General features: G+C 44.2%; 1 protein-coding gene across 4 annotated transcripts in view; it reads right to left on the minus strand.

Annotated features, from left to right (window-relative positions):
• The window catches only part of GRIA1 (glutamate ionotropic receptor AMPA type subunit 1), a 305570-nt gene extending 285197 nt beyond the window's left edge, over positions 1–20373 (minus strand). For 3 of the 4 annotated variants that reach the window (XM_027081484.1, XM_027081483.1, XM_027081482.1), the window contains exons 1-2: positions 20058–20348; positions 16928–17065 (exon numbers count right to left, since the gene is read on the minus strand). In XM_027081484.1, coding sequence (XP_026937285.1) covers positions 16928–17065; positions 20058–20139 — 220 coding nt within the window. In that variant the 5' untranslated portion in view covers positions 20140–20348. Of the gene's footprint in view, positions 1–16927; positions 17066–20057 lie in introns of all 4 variants that reach the window. The other variant, XM_027081485.1, reaches the window with a different exon arrangement.
• Positions 20374–20859: the final 486 nt, after the last annotated feature.

A 20859-nucleotide genomic window follows, 5' to 3' on the forward strand; every position in this document is an offset into this window, starting at 1 on the left:
TTGAGCATCTGTCTCAAGCAGTTGGGTTGCATATACAAATAATCTTGTTTTCCCACCCTCAAAGAGCTCAGGGTCTTAATAGTAGATGTGACCTTTCCCCAGGTACAGAAGGTAGGAAGTCAGAAGGGCCAATAAAAGCAGTACCAAAAAAGGGAGCTAGTAAAATAAAGGATGAAGAGATCAGTTATATCAGGCATGAATACAGGAAGAATGAGAAACAGTTTCACAGAACAGTGGTAATATCTGAGAAGCACCTTGGAAAGTAGGTCTGCTTTTTTATCTCATACTTTACATTCAATCCATCACTAAGTCCTGTTGCTAACCACCTTCAAAATAGATTTCAAAGCTAGCCCTTCTATCTCCTCTGTCACTAGGTAGGTGCAAGTCACCTTCATCTGTTGTGTCCACTATTGCAGGAGCCTCTTAGTGGGTCTCCCTGAGTTTCTTCTGTGGTGCACTGGGTTACTGTGATAGAATTACACATTTATGCCCTTTGCCATGTAGCTTCATAATCCCTCTCAGAAGGCAGAGCGTATTTCTCTGCCCCGTGAGTGTTATGTTTGCTCAGATGCCTTTCTTGAGCTAATGGAATATTAGAAGACACAACACAAGAAGAGGCTTTCATGAGAAGGCTTCGCCTGTTGTGCTCCTGTGATATCCTCCATGAGAGTACCAGATCTATTTTAGCTGCCACCCCTTCACACTCACTTCCAAAACAAAGACACACAGGGCAGACCTAAACACTCCATCCAGCTTGATCCAGCCTAAAACAGATGATCTGCAGTCAATCTGCAGACTATGATTGTTTAAAAAAAAGATTCTGGGGCTTCCCTGGTGGCGCAGTGGTTGGGAGTCCGCCTGCCGATGCAGGGGACAAGGGTTCGTGCCCCGGTCCGGGAAGATCCCACATGCCGCGGAGCGGTTGGGCCCGTGAGCCATGGCCGCTGACCCTGCGCGTCCGGAGCCTGTGCTCCGCAACGGGAGAGGCCACAACAGTGAGAGGCCCGCGTACCCCCCCCAAAAAAAAAAAAAGATTCTGTGTAAGCCACTAAAATTTTGACGTGATTTGTTAAGTGGCAATAACTGATTGGTACACACTGTTTTCACATCAATTTACCCCTTTTCCCTTCTCCACAGAGGAACATGGTAATCGTTTAAAAGTGTAAATCAGATCACCCACTCCCAAACTTAAGCCCCACTAGTGATTTTTATTGTATTTTAAGTCAACCTCTGTTTCTTATCATGGCCTACAAAATACCCTACCTAATTCTTTGCTCAGTATGCTTTAGCTCCACTGGCCTTCTTTTTGTTTTTGAATACACAAGCTTACTTTCACTTTAAAGTTTTTACAACTATTCCTTTTGTCTGGAAAGTTAGAGTCCAGATCTAAGCTGTCTGATATGATAGCCATTAGCCACCTGTGACTATTTAAATTTAAATGAATTAAAATCGAATAACATTAAAGATTTAGTTCCTCCTTCATACTAGCCACATTTCAAATGCTCAATAGGCATGTGTCATTAGTGGCTACCATATTAGCACAGATACGGAATGTCTCCATCATTGCAGAAAGTTCTGTTGGTCATAACAAGACTCAGTTAAAGTATCGCCTCTTCAGAGAAGCCTACCACCTGCTTAAGCAGCTCTCTAGCCTAACTTGTGTTCCCTGACTCTACTTAGCTATATTTGTAGCATTTAACAACGATTTGAAATCATTATATTTATTTATTTCTTCACCAGTATACAGACCCGGAGAGTACAGGGACTTGGTTGATTTTGTTCTCTGCTACATCCCCAGGGTCTAATAAAGAGGGGTGTTCCGTAAATGCTAGTTGATTGAATACATCAATGAAATATTAATGCTCCGTTCATTTACTGGTGGTGAGGACTGTTCCAGGTAGAAGCAGAGGCATGAACAAAAGCAAAACAGAGAGATTGAGAGGCATGTTTATGGCAACTCTGCATAGACTGCTTTGGCTGGAACATAATATGTTGGGTTAGATAAGTCTCAAAACTACTTTTTTGAGACTGAGACCATATTATTGAGAGACTCATATTCTGGGCTAAGTCTGAACTTCAAACAAGATGGGGAGACATTGACAACTTGTCTAAGACAAACAAGTTTCATGATTAGAAACAGTCTTCAAGAAATTGATCTACCCACTGTGTGGCAACTGGATTATAACATGGAGAGACTAATCAGAAGGCTAAAGACATAATCCAGTGAAGAAAGAAGAAAAATGGGGGCAGATTCAAGAGTCATAGTGGTGGTGAAATCAACAGATTATAGCATTGGATGGAGAGGTTGACAGAGTCTGAGGAATCAAACCAGACATGACATTTTGGGAGGGAGGGATTCAACAGAAATAAAGTGAGGGATAAGCAAAGGGTTTAGTAGGAAAGGTGGCTGTTTTTGATATATTCTGTTTTTGATATATTCAACCCCAAATGTAGAAGCTATCATCCTGGGGAAAGGGTAGACACTGGGGAGAAAAAGGGAGCAGATAGGGTCACAGAGTTCCCCAGTGGTGATGGTGGGGAGAACATAGCATCACAAAGCTAAGGGTTCTTACGGAGAGGTGTGAAGATTCTCCCTTAGAATCTTAGGCTACAAGAAATAAGAACATAATATTTGCTGATGAGAAATCTATCATAACCCTAGAGAAACTGGTTCATTAGAACAGTTAGGGTGGAAACCATATTTTAAGGTATTCAGAATGATCTTGGAGTAAGGAAGAAGAGGTAGTAAGTACAGCTTAAGTAATTTTATCAAAGCTAATGAACTACCCAGATTCTAGACTCCATGTTTACCCTTATGAGCTTCCCGTCTCCCCAGACTCTTGCTTGTCAGTGTCTGGAGTGCAGATTAAATGGAGAGCTTGCATTAGATGTTCTCTGCCCTTCCTTGGAGCTCTGACACCTCCAGTGCTTTACCAGATAGGTTAGGGATGGCTGGAGCTTATCCCGCTTGCTCGAGAGAGAGAGACTCTGGCCTAATTAACCACGTCAATTAACAAAGGGAGTTTGGCACAGAGCTAAGATGAAGTTCTTTGATTTAACATTTCCTTCACATATAACTTAAATCTCAGAATTCTTAAGTTTTATAATCAAAGACTTGGAAGGGGATCTGGAAGCTAGTTCATTTCCTTCCCCTGTGAAAGAATGAATATATGTACACAGACACACACACACAGACACCCAGACAGACGCACATCCACACCTCTCCTGCCATCCTGAGAAGCAACAGAAACAACTCTTGATTATCCTGGAGCCAGGACAGGAAGAATAGCCAACGCCATCACCTCCTTGTTAGGAACGCCCTAGGAAGCCTTACCCTCTTCCTCTGCTGTGCTCTGTGGCTTCCACGTCCAGTGGCTGTCTTGCCTTCGGCAGCACGTGCATCTGTCAACCCTTGACTTGCACATGCAACATGGTGCAGACAAGCCAGCATCTGCTCGAGGACAACCTGCTCTAGCAGTGACCTGATTTGCAAGAAATCTTTTCAGAGCTCCTCCTTCTCCCCAGCCTAGACCAAGATTCTCAATGTAACGCGCCCATGTGGCTGTTTCTTCACATTATGCAGGGGATCATACTCCTGTCTGGCTTCTTTCCAACTTACCTATTTGAGTTTACATGTCACCTCCTTGGAGAGGTCTTCCTTGACCACTTAATCCAAAGTAGGTGTTCTCTTCTACAATAGTGATTTGTCACTACATCCTATTTTCCTATGACCATAGTAACAATCTCTATTACAATTTTTTATACATAAATGTATTTATTTCCTATCTCCCTATAGAACATATGCTCCATGGAGACCAAGACCATATCTACCATGCTCCAGTGTTCCCTCAGGGCCTAGCAAAGTGTGGGACATACAGTAGTTGCTTTTATTGGTCAGCTATTGCTCCATAACAAACCACCCCAAATTCAATGGTATATAACAATGAGCATTTACTGTTGTGTTCACAGTTCTGCCAGTCAGCTGAGATGGCTTTGCTTCAGACTTCAGTCTGTGGGTTGACGGCAGCACCTCTGTTTTTTTTGCTTTTCTCATTCTTCTGGGAGCAGCAGGCTCTCTGGGGCATGTTCTTCTCATGGCTTCTGCTTGAAACATGCCTAATAATATCCCATTTGCCAAGGCAAGTCACATGACCAAACATTACATTAGTGGAGCAGGGAGATATACTCTTCCAAGGAGTTTGGGGAGGAGATGAATACATATACTCTTCCAAGGAGTTTGGGGAAGAGATGAATAATTACCAAATAAGAATTTAATCTACCATGATGCTCCATAAATATCAGTGGTTGAATAAATGAATGCCCTCCCCTAGACCAGTTGACCTTTCTAGCTAAACGATTTTCCAGTCATTACAATCCTGTGTTTTATCAGCATTAGTTTTAGAATTTCAGTCCATGGTGAATCCATGACCTAGTGTGATAAAAACCATACCATTCTGTTCTCCTTGGACAAGGACTAATTTAAGATCTCTGCCTGTTTAACAGAGGTTATAGCCTCTTTCATTTCATCCTGGCTCTCTCTATCCCCCGTCTTGAGGCATAGGGAAGGCTTCATTCCTGCCAAAAGCTAGAAGAGATAGAACCAATTAGAAGAGCCTACCATCTGGTGGTGTGGGCTCATCAGAATTGCAGCCAAGATTCCAACTGGGACTGTTGAGGAGTTTGTGCACAATAGCTTGAGTGTCTGAGTAGAGCAGGGAATGTCTTGGTCACTGGGAAAGAGTAGAGGTGCCTCAAGATCACCAGATATCTTAGGGCTGACAGCCCCAACATTCTCTCAAAGAGTGGTCAGAAGGGACACCCTCAGCCACACCCGTGTGGGTGGACAGCACTTCCTAAAACTGTTCCATGAACACGGTTTGCTCCTGGCTGAGCGGGGATTAGCAAAGACTCCTCATAGCTTTGACTGACTCATGAGTCTGCCTGGATTTCAAACCTTTTGCCTGCACTGATCTCTGATCTTGCCTTATCCACCAGCATCCCTTGTATGCTTTCCTCTCGTTGGTGGCTCTTCTCTGCCTTAGCATGTTGACCCTTGGTCTAGCTCCAGCCTCTCTGAATTTTCCCTTCTGAATTGATGTGTGTGGGAGGACATCTGTGTTTTTTTCTTGCCTATTGAGCATCTAATGTCCGTTGTTTTGATAATAGCATCCTGATTTCCTTTGGAGGAATTACTGCTCCCCCAGGTCCACGTAGTTTGGATAGACTGAATGAAACCAACAATCCATTTGGTACTTCTCACTGCCCCAAGCTCTAAGAATGACCATATGACTAGGCATAGAATGACCTAAAGAAGAGAATATGCAGGCCACTGTGTCATGTTCAGAAATGAGCATGTGTCCTGATTTTTATTCAGTGACATCAGACCTAGGACTTTTGTGGAACTGAGGGCAAAAGAGAAGTTCCCTTTCCATTGGACTTTGAGATGGGCAGGTGTAGGCTGGCTGTGCCAGGATCTGACACATGAGTATAAAGCCAATTTAGAGAAAAGCTAAGCCCCCAAAGCTAGAGGGTCTATCTGCAGCCTGATGATATCATTCAAGCCCCTGAATCTAGCTGTACCTGAAGTCAAAACTATCCAGTTAGTTTTCTATCACTTGTCACCAATAGAGTCCTGACTACTCACTGCCCAAATGGGGTTGCCCCTTTGTCCCTATAAGCAGTAATTTCTTGAGCCAAAAACACTGTGTTAATATACAAAATACCTAGTTAATTATATTACCCTGCATTTGTCTAGCACTTCTGAATTTTTAAAGCTCTTTCATGTAAGTAATGGCATTTGCCTATTCTAATAACCCTGAGAATATGGTATTATCACCCCATATTATACATCTGAAACTAAACTGGACACAAAGATTTCTCAAGGTCATACAGGTCAATGTGAAAGCTGGCATTGAACAACTTATTTCAATTACTGTATATGCTTTTCTATTAAATCTCATTGGAAATTGTCCCCACTGGTCTCTAATGCTCTTAAAATCAGAATGATATATACAAACGACTAAACTTTTATTGGGATGATTATCATAGCATTATTTTTAGGAAAAAGCATTTGGAAATAAACTAGATATCCAATAACAGGCAATAGATGAAGTAAGTTAGGGTATGTGTGTACGTTGAGCTTTTAAGAAGACATTAAGGTGAATGTGTGATGTTCAGAGTAACACGTGTTACACTGAGTAAAACATGTTCTTAGCCAGTAATATAAATATACTCTTAATTTTTTAATTGATATATTCAGAAAAAAGACGGGGCGTTTATCCTTAATATTATAATTACACAAATTTTATTTTGTTTGGTGTTTGTGTCCACATGGCTTTCTATAATATGCCTGCTACTTTTGTACACGAAATAAAAGTTAGTCTCAAAAAGTTCATTTCCATCCTAGAGATTCCATGTAATGACATTAGTCTCCAGCTGCCTCCTTAACCCCGATTTTGCCTGCATTCCCTGGGATCTGGACCTCCCGTGACCTTGGGCTTCTCTGTGCACTTGGAACAGCAAGCTGTGATACACCAAAGTCATGGGAGTGGTCGGGGATAGAAAGAGATTTCCAGTAACCTCTGTACACTGCACACCGTGACTGCAGCTGCCACGGAGCAGCACAGGTCCCTTGAAAGGGCACAGGGCTGTGTCACACAAGAAGCAGGCACTGACACCGGGGGAGGAGGGCTGCTGCCACAGGAGGGGAGCTATAGCATCCACAAGGGAGTAGGCAGACACAGCAGACAGTGAAATGAAGAAAGCCCTCCCAGCCCACACATGTGTAGGGATGGAACCAGAAACCCAAGCCATTGCCCCCTCACTCCCCTGAGAAGTCAGCTTCCTCATCTGTGAAAAAGGGAGAAAAAAATTACCTACTTGATGCCATTTTATTGAGTAGAAAGTTGATTGGAAATTAGCAATCATTTACTCCTTCTCACAATAACCACATATCAGTGGTGCAATTATTACCTTCATTTGAAAGCAACTGTGGTTCAAAAAAGAGGATTGACTTGCCCAAGCCATGCAAGGCATCCACGGCAGAGCCAGGCCTTGAACCGGAAATCCTTTATTTAGAAAATGGAGCCTTATACCTTATTTTGGACCCTGACTGACAATCGTCTAGAAGGAGCTGGAATGAGCTTTTGATTGGACTTATAACTGGTTTTCACCTCCGTCACTTTCCAGCTACAGTTATTATAATCGTCTTCCACGGGAATTTACAACACAGCCTGCTGGAACTCTCAGAATTCATAATATCCAAATATTACCCCATAAGCAGCAATAATGCAGGCTTATTTTCATCCCTGCCATTGATATTACATAATATACAGCTATGCATTCATTCATTCACTCATTCATTCATTCATTTCACTAGCACCACCACACACTGTTCTCTGGTGGAGACTGTGATGGGAAGCTAAAGAAAACAAGGTCACTGCCCCCCAGTTGCTTAGTCCAGTGGGGCAGATAAAATAAGGGTCCAGGCTGCTAAAACCCAGGGCTAAATGTGACAGCTGCTACAAGGAAGATACAAAGGGCTACGGGACAGAGGAGAGTGTGAATGTGAGGGGCTGGGGCAAGGGAGGATGAGGAGAGAAGATGATGCAAGAGCTAGGACAGGCCAGAGGGACAGAATTTCGATAAGGGAATATGGGAGGCGTAGTGTATAGGTGGAGGAAACAGCAGTGTGAACTTGAGGACCATTGAGTTGCCCGGTTTGAATGGAGGCCAGGATTCAGTGTAGTGTAGCCTTCCCATCTGATAAATTAAGTGGAGTTCTAGATGATTCTCTGCCTCCGCACACATACTCACCAAATGTCTTGGCCCTCTGCTGGATCAGCTTCGTCTCCGAGAGCACATCCACAGACACACCACAGAGCCACATACAGCATATGACCCCTGCGCCCCGCCAAGAGCCTCCCCTTGCCCCCAGCATCTGTCCCCTTTCCTTTGCCAGACTCCATCCCAAACTGGGGACGGGAGTAAAGGAACAAAGACATTAGCAAAAAGTCTCCAGGGAACCTGAAAGCGGCCAAGTGTTCTTGAGCCTCTGATTCCCGGTGAGAAGGAGACATCTGAACGTGACACTTCTCTGCTTAGAACCCTTCAGTGGGTTTCCCACAGCGCTTGGGCTAAAGGTCAAATTCCACAACAGGGCCCACCAGGCCTGGCCCTTGCCACCGTCCCCAGCCCCATACTCCCGCACCCCTTACCAGCCTCACCCTTATCAGCCCTCTGCCCAGAAAGCTTCTAGAATATTCCTCCTGTTCCCAACACCACATCACCAAAAGCCTTCAGTTCTCAGCTCAAACACCTATTCAAAGGTTCCAAAGACGGTTCTGCCCAAAGACGGTTCTCTGCCCAAAGACGGTTCCTTTGTAATATGCTTTCATTGAATCATGGCCCTTTCTTTCACGTCTTTATCCTGATCTCTAATCATGCCCTCATTTGTATGATTATTTGACTAATAGCTGCATCCCTTACTAGCCAGTAAGCTCCATGAGCACAGGGCTGCTTTCTGTTTTTGTCCACAATAGTAAGCACTCCATAAATACTAGCGGAATATTGAATGAATGCACCTGAGGCCCATGGTTGGCTTAATTCCCCTGTATCTGCATACAAATGTAGCTTGGCTGTGCAACTCGGTGGACAGGGTTCAGAGCATTTCTCAGAGTCCCAATTTGTTTAGTGAGCCTCTGTCCAGCCAAAGCCTGGTACAAAAGCTTCGTCTCTTAATTGTATATTCCTGGAGTTTTCCGTGCACTCTCATCATTGAAATAGAGCCCTAGAAGGACTCTTAGAGGTCATAGGAGCTTCATCGTACAAATAAGCATGGGCGTGGGCCTCTGAAGTCACACATGAATGACTCAAGAAAACAGTCCAGCACTTGAGTCCATGTCTTCAAATCTCAATCCAATATACTCTTCACTGGTCAGACTTGGTGTGTGCGTGTATGTGTGTGTGTGTGTGTGTGGACACGTGTGTATCTTCCTATCTTCCCATCTACATTCCACCTGCCCTTCTACCTACCTGGTCTGATTCCTCCAACTGGAAGTTTTCCTTCCCTTCTCTCAATGTGTGTGTGAGTGAGAGAAGGGGAGTGCAGAGAACCTCTCCATTATATCAGTTTTTTGTGCATGCCTATTTTCTCTGTAAGAACCTGAGCCCCTTAAGGGGAGAATCAATGACTAACGCATTTCATCTCCCCCAATTCCTAGCGTAATGCCTTGTAATGGCAAATGGATTTTATCTCGTGTATCAACTGCAACTCTGACCAATTTGTAGCCACTGCCTGGAATGTTCTGGTGAGAGGGAATTTAAAGCCATGTCTAGATTCAGTGGAAAAGAATTCTGTAATCAATGAATGCTATCTGCAAGGGTATGAGAGGGGCTGTAATGGTACATATGCTCCATAGGGGGCAATAGTAAAAGTGCTTTGAAGGAACGCACGAACACATAAATGAATCTTAACTTTCCCAAATGTTCTATATGACTACTTTATCTTGAGCATCTAAAAGAATAGTAATCTCACCCATCGCAGCAGAAGTCTTCAAACTAATCAGAGGAAGCAGTGTTCACACTCTTCTGCATCCAAAAACTTATGATCATCAATATTATCATAAGAACCAAGAGTCAGGCACAGACAATGTTGGGGCCTGTGTGTCTCAAAGTGAGGGCAGAGGTGAAGGTGGAGAAACCACAATCACACTGTAACATCAACCAGAGAAGTGCAGACATCTGCCATGTGACCGGGAGCTCAGCATGGATGCAAGAGGTAAAGTCTGAACTCTCCACCTTGCAAAAATAAATATATGCCGTAGTGGTAGAGATGAGGGGAGGAGAAATATTGTGACTCTACCCGCGCAAAAACCCTCCACTCAGGACACGCCCCAAACCTGCTCCACCCTTCAGTACCTGCTCCAGTTCCACCTCCTGCAAGAAGTATTCCTCATCCACAGCCATCTGCCTCTGCCTTGGAAGTCTTAGCACCTAATCCTGCATCGTAAACTTCACTTCTCTTGCCACTTCTTGTGTTGGGCTCTTTTCCTGCCGTTTCACTTTGTTTGTGTCCATAATGTTCCTCTGTCTTAAAAGCGTGAAAGCTCAGCGAATTTTGGAGTTTGCAAAGCTGGCTTCACATATTAGTTTAGGCTCTTCTTCACTGGGTAATATGGAGAAGACACTTAATCATTCTCACTCTCAGTAGCATCATCTATACAATGGAGATAATAACCTCTCAAGATTATTATAAAGTATAAATAAGACAACATATGTGAAGTCTCTGGCATATGGTAGGTCTTCAGAATAATCCTTGTTTATCTTCCCAACAGTTTCATGAGTACATATAGATCAATTTTTTTTTTTTTTTTTTTTTGGCTATGCCACACGGCTTGCAGGATCTTAGTTTTCAGACCAGGGATTGAACCCATGCCCCATGGAAGCGCGGAGTCCTAACCACTGGGCCTCCAGGGAATTCCCTAGACCAGTTTTTTGAGAGCAGGAGTTACATATCTTTCGTGGCCTCTACTGTTTATTGCAGGGTGAGGAATAGATATTATTAAAATAAAATAATAAAATGGCAGTTGCTGAAGTACATAAATCAGGTGTGAGCACATTGGCCTACTCACAGGCCTGGCCAAGTAACATAATTTGTTATACTGGCCACATGTCTGATAAGGAGTGGTCAGGACTTCGGTAAACTTGAGAGATTATACCTTATACTTAAATCGGTCAGCACTTGTCAGCTCTAGACAGTAGAAGCGGAGCAGGAATGTGGGTCCATAGTTGCCTGATGCCCTAAATTTTTCCAAAGAAGCCAGAAATTCGGATTTTTATCCCAAATTTTGAAAAGCATCATGCAGGTCAGGCAAAACAAGTCTCTGGAACTGTTAGTTTGCAGTTCTGAAAATGATGAGGGCTGCTCAGGCAAAAGCTAAGAGGCCGTGTGTCTGTTGCCAGCACCCAACATCTTGTGAGAATGCCCTTGGGCTTCCTAAGTAGGTCCACGACAGAGGGAGACCCACTGGAAATAGGCACACTGCATTCCATCTGATTGTTATTTAAGCTCCCAGCATCTATGCCTTGTCACTCTCTGATTCCTGGAAACATTTGTTCGTTTGTGTTAAGGGAATAGCCCTGTGCCAGGTGTTCTCAGCAACCCCAAACAACAGCTAAACATGGCCTTTCTGAACAGCAATTCACATTCTGGTGGTAGGGTTGACCTCTAAACACACAACACAGGCAACATTGCAGAGCAAATCAACTGGGGCTTAAAAGCTCAATGCTTCCAGGAGCCAGTCAGGTGAAGAAAAGGAGAGAAGTGGGCTGCTCGAGAGAGAAGCCATGCAGGTGGGATACTCCTACCCTAGCCAACTGGGGCTACGTAGACCCAGGGTCCAGTGTTGCCAAATGGTTTGAAATTTCAAAGAGAGCTAAGATACCCAAATTCCGACGTGCAATTCAATGCTTAAACACTGTGCTGAAAGTGGCTTGGGGATAGCCATTGGGTCACCCCTTCCTCAGCATTTGACAACTGGCAAATGAGAGGCCCAGCGTGGAGTGACACAGGAGGTCAGAGCAGGGGAAGAACTAGGTAAAGCGTTCTCTTTTCTTTTGCACACGCTCTTCCCTCTGCCTGGAACACACTTGCCTCATTTCCTTTTGGCCCCCTCACCTTGACCTCTTAGAAAGCTTCCATTTATCAGTGAGACTCAAATCAACCACCACCCTCTGAGAGGCCAACCCCGCTTTTCAAAGCATCTCTAACACTCCCTGCAAGTGACTGCTGTAACACTTACAGCATTACATTTTTAACTTCTCTTTATAGGACGGTTGGTTTCACTAGGGATAAAGTCCTCCAGGGTGGGAACATGTCTTACTTTTGTCTACATTTCTAGTGCTTAGCACCACGCCTGGACTTGGTTAAGGGCTCAAAAACTGCTTGCTAGAGGAATACAAGGTTTTTAAAGAGCTTCGTCGAGTGGGATGCCCATATTACCTGCTGTCAAATCTCCCCAGGGCCAGCTCCTGAATATTCTGATTCAGGAAGTCCAGAGTCTGCCCCTGAGTCTTGCTTTAAACAAGCTCCCTGGGTGAATTTTCTGTGCGCTGAAGTTTGAGGATCTCTAGGCTAAACTGTAACTCCCACAGGGAAAGAAGCTGTGTCTTCTTTGTTGGCCGTTATGTTCCTAGCACCTGGCACTGTGCTGGGCGTACAGTGGAAATTCAGCATGTATTTGCTGAACAAATAAATGGATGAATAAATGAAAAGTAAGGATTAAGTTGCAACAGTGCTCCTCAGAAATCTAATAGGAACCCCAATTAGTATTTCATCTGTCCCTTTATTTATACTTACCATAAAGACACCAAGATAAGCTGAACAGCTAGTCAGTAACTACCACCTCTATGGACAGACCCCTCAACTCCTGCCCTTGTGGGCTTGGAAGTATACTCAGAGGAGATCCTAAAGCATTTGGGTTGCTGATTCAGACTTTATCACTTAACGATGGTGGAAAAGGAAAGAAGGAAAGATGGAATGCAAAGAAGACGCAGAACTCTCATCTTGCCTGGAGGTATTAGCGATACTCTCCCCTGCATTCCCTACCCTCTAAGGACCACTCTGCCTTTTTAATGTCCCCTGTTGCTAATACATCTAGCAGGAATAGTTCATGTTATACTTCCTCTCCTTTCCCTTCTCCACCCTCTGGTGGAGGGATCATGAATAGCAAAATGTATAGGAAGAAAACAAATGACAGGAAAATGATGAAAAATAAAGATTTGGTTATTTTCTGGAGGTAAGACTTGGAGAGTTAACTTAAGGTTAACTACTAGTCCAGATTTCAAAAAAGCACATGAAATTAAATCTCAATAAGATGCTTTCTTAGTTTTCAATAAATGATTAGTTAAGGCATCATACCTAAAACCTCTCTGCTCCCTTCGACACTTTTTTACTCAATCCAAATTGGGACAGATATCAGTTTTCCCAGACCAATGGATCACAGTGGACACAGCCCCAAAGGGTTCGCTAGTCTCAGATGAAAGTTAACAAAGAATCTTACAGGCAGGGTGGAAATTACATTGCCACCATAGCTACCCCAATTGCCCAGTACCCTCTCAGTTCTTGGACACACAGCAGAGTCCCCAGTGGACTGTAAGCCATTTAAGAGTAAGGACCTTTTATCATCTGTTTTTCCAATGACCATATCAGTTCATAGCATTGAAGAAACGTTTAAAGAATGACCAAATTCTTGCAGCTCTATTTACGATAGCCAGCACATGGAAGCAACCCAAGTGTCCATCGACAGATGAACGGATAAAGAAGATGTGGCACATATATATAATGGAATATTACTCAGCCATAAAAAGAAATGAAATTGAGTTATTTGTAGTGAGGTGGAGGGACCTAGAGTCTGTCATACAGAGTGAAGTAAGTCAGAAAGAGAAAAACAAATACCGTATGTTAATGCATATATAGGGAATCTAAAAAGAAAAAAAAATTGTCATGAAGAACCTAGGGGTAAGATGGGAATAAAGATGCAGACCTACTAGAGGATGGACTTGAGGACACAGGGAGGAGGAAGGGTAAGCTGTGACAAAGTGAGAGAGAGGCATGGACATATATACACTACCAAATGCAAAATAGATAGCTAGCGGGAAGCAGCCACATAGCACAGGGAGATCAGCTCGGTGCTTTGTGACCACCTAGGGGGTGGGATAGGGAGGGTGGGAGGGAGGGAGAAGCAAGAGGGAAGAGGTATGGGGATATATGTATATGTATAGCTGATTCACTTAGTTATAAAGCAGAAACTAACACACCATTGTAAAGCAATTATACTCCAATAAAGATGTTAAAAAAGAATAAATAAAGACAGGAACAGTTTGGGGGAAAAAAGAAGAATGATCAAATTCTTAGAAAACTATACACTGGTATATGGCAGGAATCAAGTTCAAGAACCCATATCCACTCACTTCCGGTTCATTAACCACAGTGGATGACATTGCCTGTATCACATTTCAATCCTTCCAATAAAAGGCCAACAACCCTATTAGCGATCAAGTCTTAGGTTATTAAGATAACGGTACAGAAGCACCACCTTTTGCCTTAGAACATTTCCTCCAATTTTTGTCTTTTATTATTTTGTCCTGTCCGTCAACACCTTGACACTAGAATAGCAGTTAACATCTCTTTCCACCGAGCTCTGTTGTAGACAGTTCTCAGCAGTATGAGTGAATACACATGCCAGCCATTTATTCTTCTAGATTCCCTAAGCAAATAATCCTAGAGTAATGGATCCCTTTGAGAGGGTGACAAAAGCTATGGAGCCTCTACCCAGGGAATAAATTAAAATATGCACATGCATGCAATAGGTTATGCATAATCTCTGGTGGTTTTTAGATACATTGATGCCCACACCTAAATCCTCCCTTGAAAAATTCTCCTTTAAGCCATATTGAAAGAAGTGGCAGGTTATCTAATAACCAAATACCTACTCAATATTATTTTAGCTTTCCAGGGAGATGGTTTCACAGAACTACAATTCAACAGTTAAACTTCAGCTCAGTTTTAAGGGTAGTCAGTAACACAGTTGACAAGATTTTCAACCTCAGCATTACCAGAATGCAGAATTGCTGTTTTATTTATTCAGTGGGTCACTCCTGTGCAAAATCATGGCTACAATTTGAAGCATTATAAGGTTTTCTGCCTAGGTGCTTTATCAGGCCACTGCCTTATAAAACTCTGAAAATTTCCTGTTATTTCTGGGGTAATCTCAGTGAAATTGATCAAGTTACCACGGGATCTCTGTATCTATCGCAGTGCTCAGAAACATGTACCTTGGGGTCACAAGACCACCATTTACTTCTTGGGTGACCCTGGACAAGTTATATAACCTGTTGCAGACTTAGTTTCCTCTTCTCTAAAAGGAAGATAATATAGAGCACTGCAGGGCTCCCGTGAGGATTAAACAAACTAACACATGAAAAGCAATTAGTGCGTCGCAGGGCCACAGTGGATGTTCAATAAACGGTAATGAATATTACTATAATTGTCCATAAAATACTTATCATAGTTCTTGACACACAGTAAGTCCTCAGTAAATGGAATCTGAAATAATGATAACTCTTCTTTTTATTGAAGTATAGTTGCTTTACAATGTTTCAGGTGTACAGCAAAGTGATTCAGTCATATATATATATATATATATACACACACACAAACACATATATATACACATATATATATATATTCTTTTTCAGATTCTTTTCCATTATAGGTTATTACATGATACTGAATATAGTTTCCTGTGCTATACACTAGGTCCTTGTTGTTTATCCATTTTATATATAGCAGTGTGTATCTGTTAATCCCAAACTCCTAATTTATCCCCCTCCCCGCTTTTCCCCTTTGGTAACAATAAGTTTGTATTCTGTGTCTGTGAATCTGTTTCTGTTTTGTAAATAAGATCATTTGTATCATTCTTTTAGATTCCACATACGTGATATCATATGATATTTGTCTTTCTCTGATTTATTTCACTTAGTATGATAAGCTCTATGTCCATCCATCTCGTTGCAAATGGCATTATTTCATTCTTTTTTATGGCTGAGTAATTGGAATAATTATAATTCTTGGAATTTGCATATACATTTTCTTATGAGTGGTCTTAGGGATAGGGAGAATGCTGAATTCTCAGTTTGAATGTGTTCAATTCAAATCATGGAGAGCTCACCGGGAGGGGAATGTGGGAAAGCAATGAAGGAAATATGGTGCATGCCTTCTGCCATCTACAGCTCAGCAGAAGCCACCATGGCCACAGTGGCACCCAGAGCCTGCAGTGCCAATTTAATCCACTTTCGAGTTGTTCTTGCCCGTTCAGCTCACACTTCCATGCCATCAATTCCTATTTGAGCTTAATCCCTGGAGGGAAAAATGTCTCTACTGATTAAATTTTATGCTTTCACCTGTCTTCAAATGGCAATCATGCCACCACACAGGTTTCCTTTTCAGCCCTAGTTGTCAGAAAAACTCAGAATGGTGTTTGTTGCCCGCATTTTATAATGCATTCTGTTCAGATGGCAGAAATTGGCCTCTCCTTTCTCCTTCTTGGGATCACCTCTGTTCTGTTTTGTGCTCAAAGGCCATCCTAAAAACTGTGTAAACCATCCGTCACTTCAAAGTATTTTGGAAATAATCAAGGCATCAATTTTTTTTTTTTCTTTTTTGCGGTACGCGGGCCTCTCACTGTCGTGGCCTCTCCCATTGCGGAGCACAGGCTCCAGATGCGCAGGCTCAGTGGCCATGGCTCACGGGCCCAGCCGCTCCACGGCATGTGGGATCTTCCCGGACCGGGGCACGAACCCGTGTCCCCTGCATTGGCAGGCGGACTCTCAACCGCTGCGCCACCAGGGAAGCCCGAGGCATCAATTTTTTAAAATCATTATTGGTCATTTCTAAAAATGGGAAACCAAATAGACACCTTCTCAGCTATCCTTCCTTATCAAGCTATAGCGACGTTTTCTCCTTTTAACTGTGCACAGGAAAGGTGTAAGCACTTTAAGCCACATTTTCTAAGTCAGAACCTTTTATTCTACGCCTCTCAGAAGTTTCCTAAGTGGGAAACTCTCAATGGAACCAGGAAACCTCTGCGAGGTGTAGGGGAGATTCAGTCAACCCCAGTCCTCGTCGTGCTGGCATTGAAAGTTATCTGGCAGTGAAAAAGCAAACCCATTCTATGAAATGCTACAGGATCTAACATACCAACTGATGGAATCACTCAAAAGGCCCTGGAAATTTTTCTTGGAGGGCTTTCTGTTACGAATACAGATGACACCTCGTCATTTTTTGCAACATCGCCACCTACGTACAGGCCCTCCCTTCATTGGTCGATCGCAGAAAGAAATCTCAGAAATAGAAGCAATTACTTACATCTATAGGTCATCTCAAAGCTGTCACTGATGTTCACAATATCAATCTGGGGGAGCAGCTTTGGGGGCTCTGTGAGTTGCGACAAAGCAAATCTAAAAGCGGCATGTTCCTGTGACTGCTGGTTTGGAAATAATCCCCCTGTGAGGAAAGAAAATGCAACATGGTATCTGGGCTAGAGACCGGTTTGATTCCTCAACAGCCCACCCCAGATGGGCCCTTTTCTTCTCCCCAGGCCGTATTCACTAGGTGTTGCCTCTAGTAGTGGGGATCAGAATTCACATAGACTCAACTGGACCCTGAGGCTTCAAGTTCCACAGATGAGCTTTTATGTGACAAGGGCTCTAACATCTGTCACTGACCAAATATTTGATTGTTCACCCCTCAACTCAGTTCAGGTCAGAGAAAACAGGAGCGTTTTGGAGTTTTTCTTCCTCCTTTCTCGTGCAAGCCTCTTAGGCTGCCTGTGCTCTTGCATGTACGTAAACCCTAGCCGTGCCTAATTTTTCCTGTATCGGACCCGTTTCTCATCACAGAGCCTTACAGGAAGTAGTGCTAATACATGTTACAGAGTAAACTCTAGCTCTGGGAGCCTATGAGCTTCTCCAGCACTATAACCGTTTGCTTTGACTTTGACCCTTGTAGTCTTTGACCTAGCAAGACCTGTATGACAATCCTCTAAGGTTTATTCAGTTCCTCTGAAAACTGATTTTCTGCAAACAGTGTTTTGCTGCTTCTTTCACCACTCATGATCCCGGGAACGACTTGTTACATAAGGGATTGCCGTTGTATTTATTTGCCTGGGAGAACCTTGGGCTTCAAAGCTCTGGGGGCTTAAGGATATCTAGAGGATGCAAACATTCTATTCTAGTAAAAAGCAGAGCAAAGGGGACTGGTGGGGCTCCTGTTCCAAGAAACAAGAGTACACACCTTACCTTTGTATTTACTGTGGACACATAAATAAATTAAAATGCATTTCTGTGAAGTAAAGTCAGCAGTTTCCAGAGACTGAACTATAATGAATGTTTACGTAGAAGTTGATCTCAGATTCCTTAGGAATCCCAGTCCCGATGTGACACACTTCTAACTTCTTATACAGTAGATATGTATTTGTTTTTAACAACCAGTAAACAAATTGTAAGGCTTTTGTTAGAGGCAGTACGAGTAGAATCAAGTACTATCTGGTGGCCGCGATATTTTCAGCATGTGTTCTACAATTGAACGTTTCAACCTTTTATGTGAAAACAAAAACAATGGTTCAATCAGTTGAACAAACAGGTTGGGGCAAAATATGATGAAAAATCTGCAGAGATACATAAGCAAGCATCTCTACGTATACACAAAACACCCTGTGCCTTTATATATCCACGGCAATATACACAAATACACTTGGAGAAAGCAAGTCCTCATATCTTAAGACAAGTATTTCTAATCAGCAAAGTATGGGCAGTACATAAGCACCAACGTAAAGAAGAGGCACACGTAAGAGCAAGTGATTTATACGTGGTCATATGCCTCCATTTTAAAGGACAAAAACAAAAAAATTCTTCTTGATTCTGATGCTCCCCCCTCCCCCCCCAGATGACCACACCCCAAACACTTCCCTGGCTTCCTCCTCCCCTGCAATGAATGAAAGAGAGCGGGTGGGGGTGGGGAGGTAGGTGGCTGTAGGCTGGGCTGCAAGAGAAGCTTCCCCAGAGGCAGGAAGTTTTGTTTTGCGTCTAAGGCACTAACACACATATACAGACACACTTCAGAATGTAGCTTAACAGGTGTCAGGAAACAAAGCAAGTTACTCCATGGGTGTTGTAGCCACCCTCAGAGCCAGCACACTGGAGAGGCCAAAGGAGACTGATACTGCCGCACATACGTGCCCAACAAAAGACCACCTGCACCACATCCCCCCACAAACACACGCACACAAGAGACACAAACTCCTAGGAACATGAACTTTCCCTAGTGGAGCAGTGTCCGTGTCAGGGGAGAGAAATCAGAACCCAGACCCACCAAGATGCCTCCAAGCAAAGCAGCTTGCTGGATTCCGGGACATAAACAGCCCTGAGATGCTGGTCATACTGAATCCCCGAGCCCTTGTGGACACACGTTGTTATTGGTGTTACTGCTTCTGTTTGTTTCGCTTTCACCCGTTATTATTAGGAGGAGCAATAGCTGTCAGCTGCCCCATAAATACAGGGAGGGTGAGGGTCCTTTGAGGAGCGTGACAACCAGGAAGGGGAAATGGGGAACAGAAAAGCATGCAGCATGTTGAAACCTGTCTCCAAGTTGAGAGGCTGGAGCTCAGTGATGGGGAAAGCTAAGAGGAGGGGAGAGGAGCATGTGGATGTGTGTGTTTGTGTGTGTGTAAAAGGTAGACCGTGTCTGTGGATGGAGAAATCTAAGAGGAGTGGGAGATGGAAGGAGTAGGAAAAAAGGCAGGCTAGGAAGTTCCAGAATCGGAGGAGTGGGGACCACCAGCCCAGCATGGCAGACAGCAGACAGAAGGCAGCTAGAAGAGTCCAGAGCAGGAGAGAGAGCCCCCTTCACCTAGAGTGGGGGGCCTTTTTAGCATTATTTTAGTGGCTGCAATAAACCCAGCATCCTTCATTCTTTCTTTTAGAGGGTCTCTTTCCCCTCCCCCAGGTGAGAAATCACCGCCTCTCTCAAATATATATGTGCATATTTAATCCATAATCACACACACCACACATATTTATATAAACAGGTGAAATCGGGCACCATCTACCAAGCCACGGAGTTAACTCCTTAAACACCCACCACCCCTTTCCTTGTTACAGCCTGATTGTTTTTCCTCCAAAGCAGTGGGTCCTCCATTTCACATGCTCATGCCTAGAATGTGAGTGGTGTGTGAGGACCTGTGTCTGCCTGTGTGTGTGTGTGTGTCTGTGTGGGAGCGCACTTCCCTTCTCTGCCCCGCATCCCATCCAGAGAAGACCCCTCCCCATGCCAGCGGTCCAAGTCTTCACATCACCGGACAGCTCTGCATAGACAGCCAAGCAAGACAGCCCGTAGTGGGGCTGGGGGGAGGGGACACAGACCCCCTCCCCCCTCCCCAAAAAAACAAAAAACTGGCCAGACCCAGAAAGTCCCTCCCGAGGCTGCCCCTCTCACTCACCGATCTGGATATTGTTGGGGAAATTGGCACCTACTACCGCGCCTAGGAAACCGGTGCAGAAGAAGGCAAAAATGTGCTGCATATTCCTTTTTGCATTGGCGAAAAAGAAGCCCAGGTCCAATCATAGATTTGGTGTTTTCCCCCCTTCCCTTTATTCCTCTCTCTCTTCTGCCTGTTCTTTTCCTCCTGCCGTTCCTTCCTTCCTCGCTTGCTTCCTGCCTGCCTTCTGCGAGGTTTGTCTGTTTCCCTTGGAATCCCAGCGCTTAAACTGCAGCGTTAACACCAACTGACAGCCAGATTAACTGAGCACGGAAAAGAGAAGCCTGTCCTCCTGCGAGCTGAGCGCTGCTCCCCCTCTCCCTCTCCTCTGCTCTCCTCTCCTCGCAGCCTGCCTCCCTCTCCCTCCCTTGCTCTCTCGCTCTCCCCCTCACGCTCTCACAGGCAGCCAGCTCTACGCCAGTACCCACCAGCGAGCCAGTTCCCGAGGCTCCCCAGCATCACCCCCTGCCTCTTCATCCTCACCTTAGTCTCCTTGCTGGGTGTGCCGATGGCTGGCTGGGCGGGCGGGTGAGGGGGTGTGATACCTGGAGCCTGCTCGCCCGAAAGGGACAGCCCTGCGGTCCCCTTCGCCCTCCCCCGCCTTCCTCAGCTCTCTCTGCCCCGGCTCCCCCAGCCCTCAGCCTGGCAGATGCAACTGGGAATGTGGGTTCAGCTGCAAGTCAGTAGGTGGCAGGGGGTCCCCACAGTAGTCCTCCATCCACCCGCTGCTTGATCTAGGTCACTTTTTCTGGGAGCGCGAGGT

Source organism: Aethalodelphis obliquidens, unplaced genomic scaffold (assembly GCF_003676395.1).
Source record: "Aethalodelphis obliquidens isolate GAN/ISIS:26980383/991018 unplaced genomic scaffold, ASM367639v1 scaffold45, whole genome shotgun sequence".
Lineage (NCBI taxonomy): Eukaryota > Metazoa > Chordata > Mammalia > Artiodactyla > Delphinidae > Aethalodelphis > Aethalodelphis obliquidens.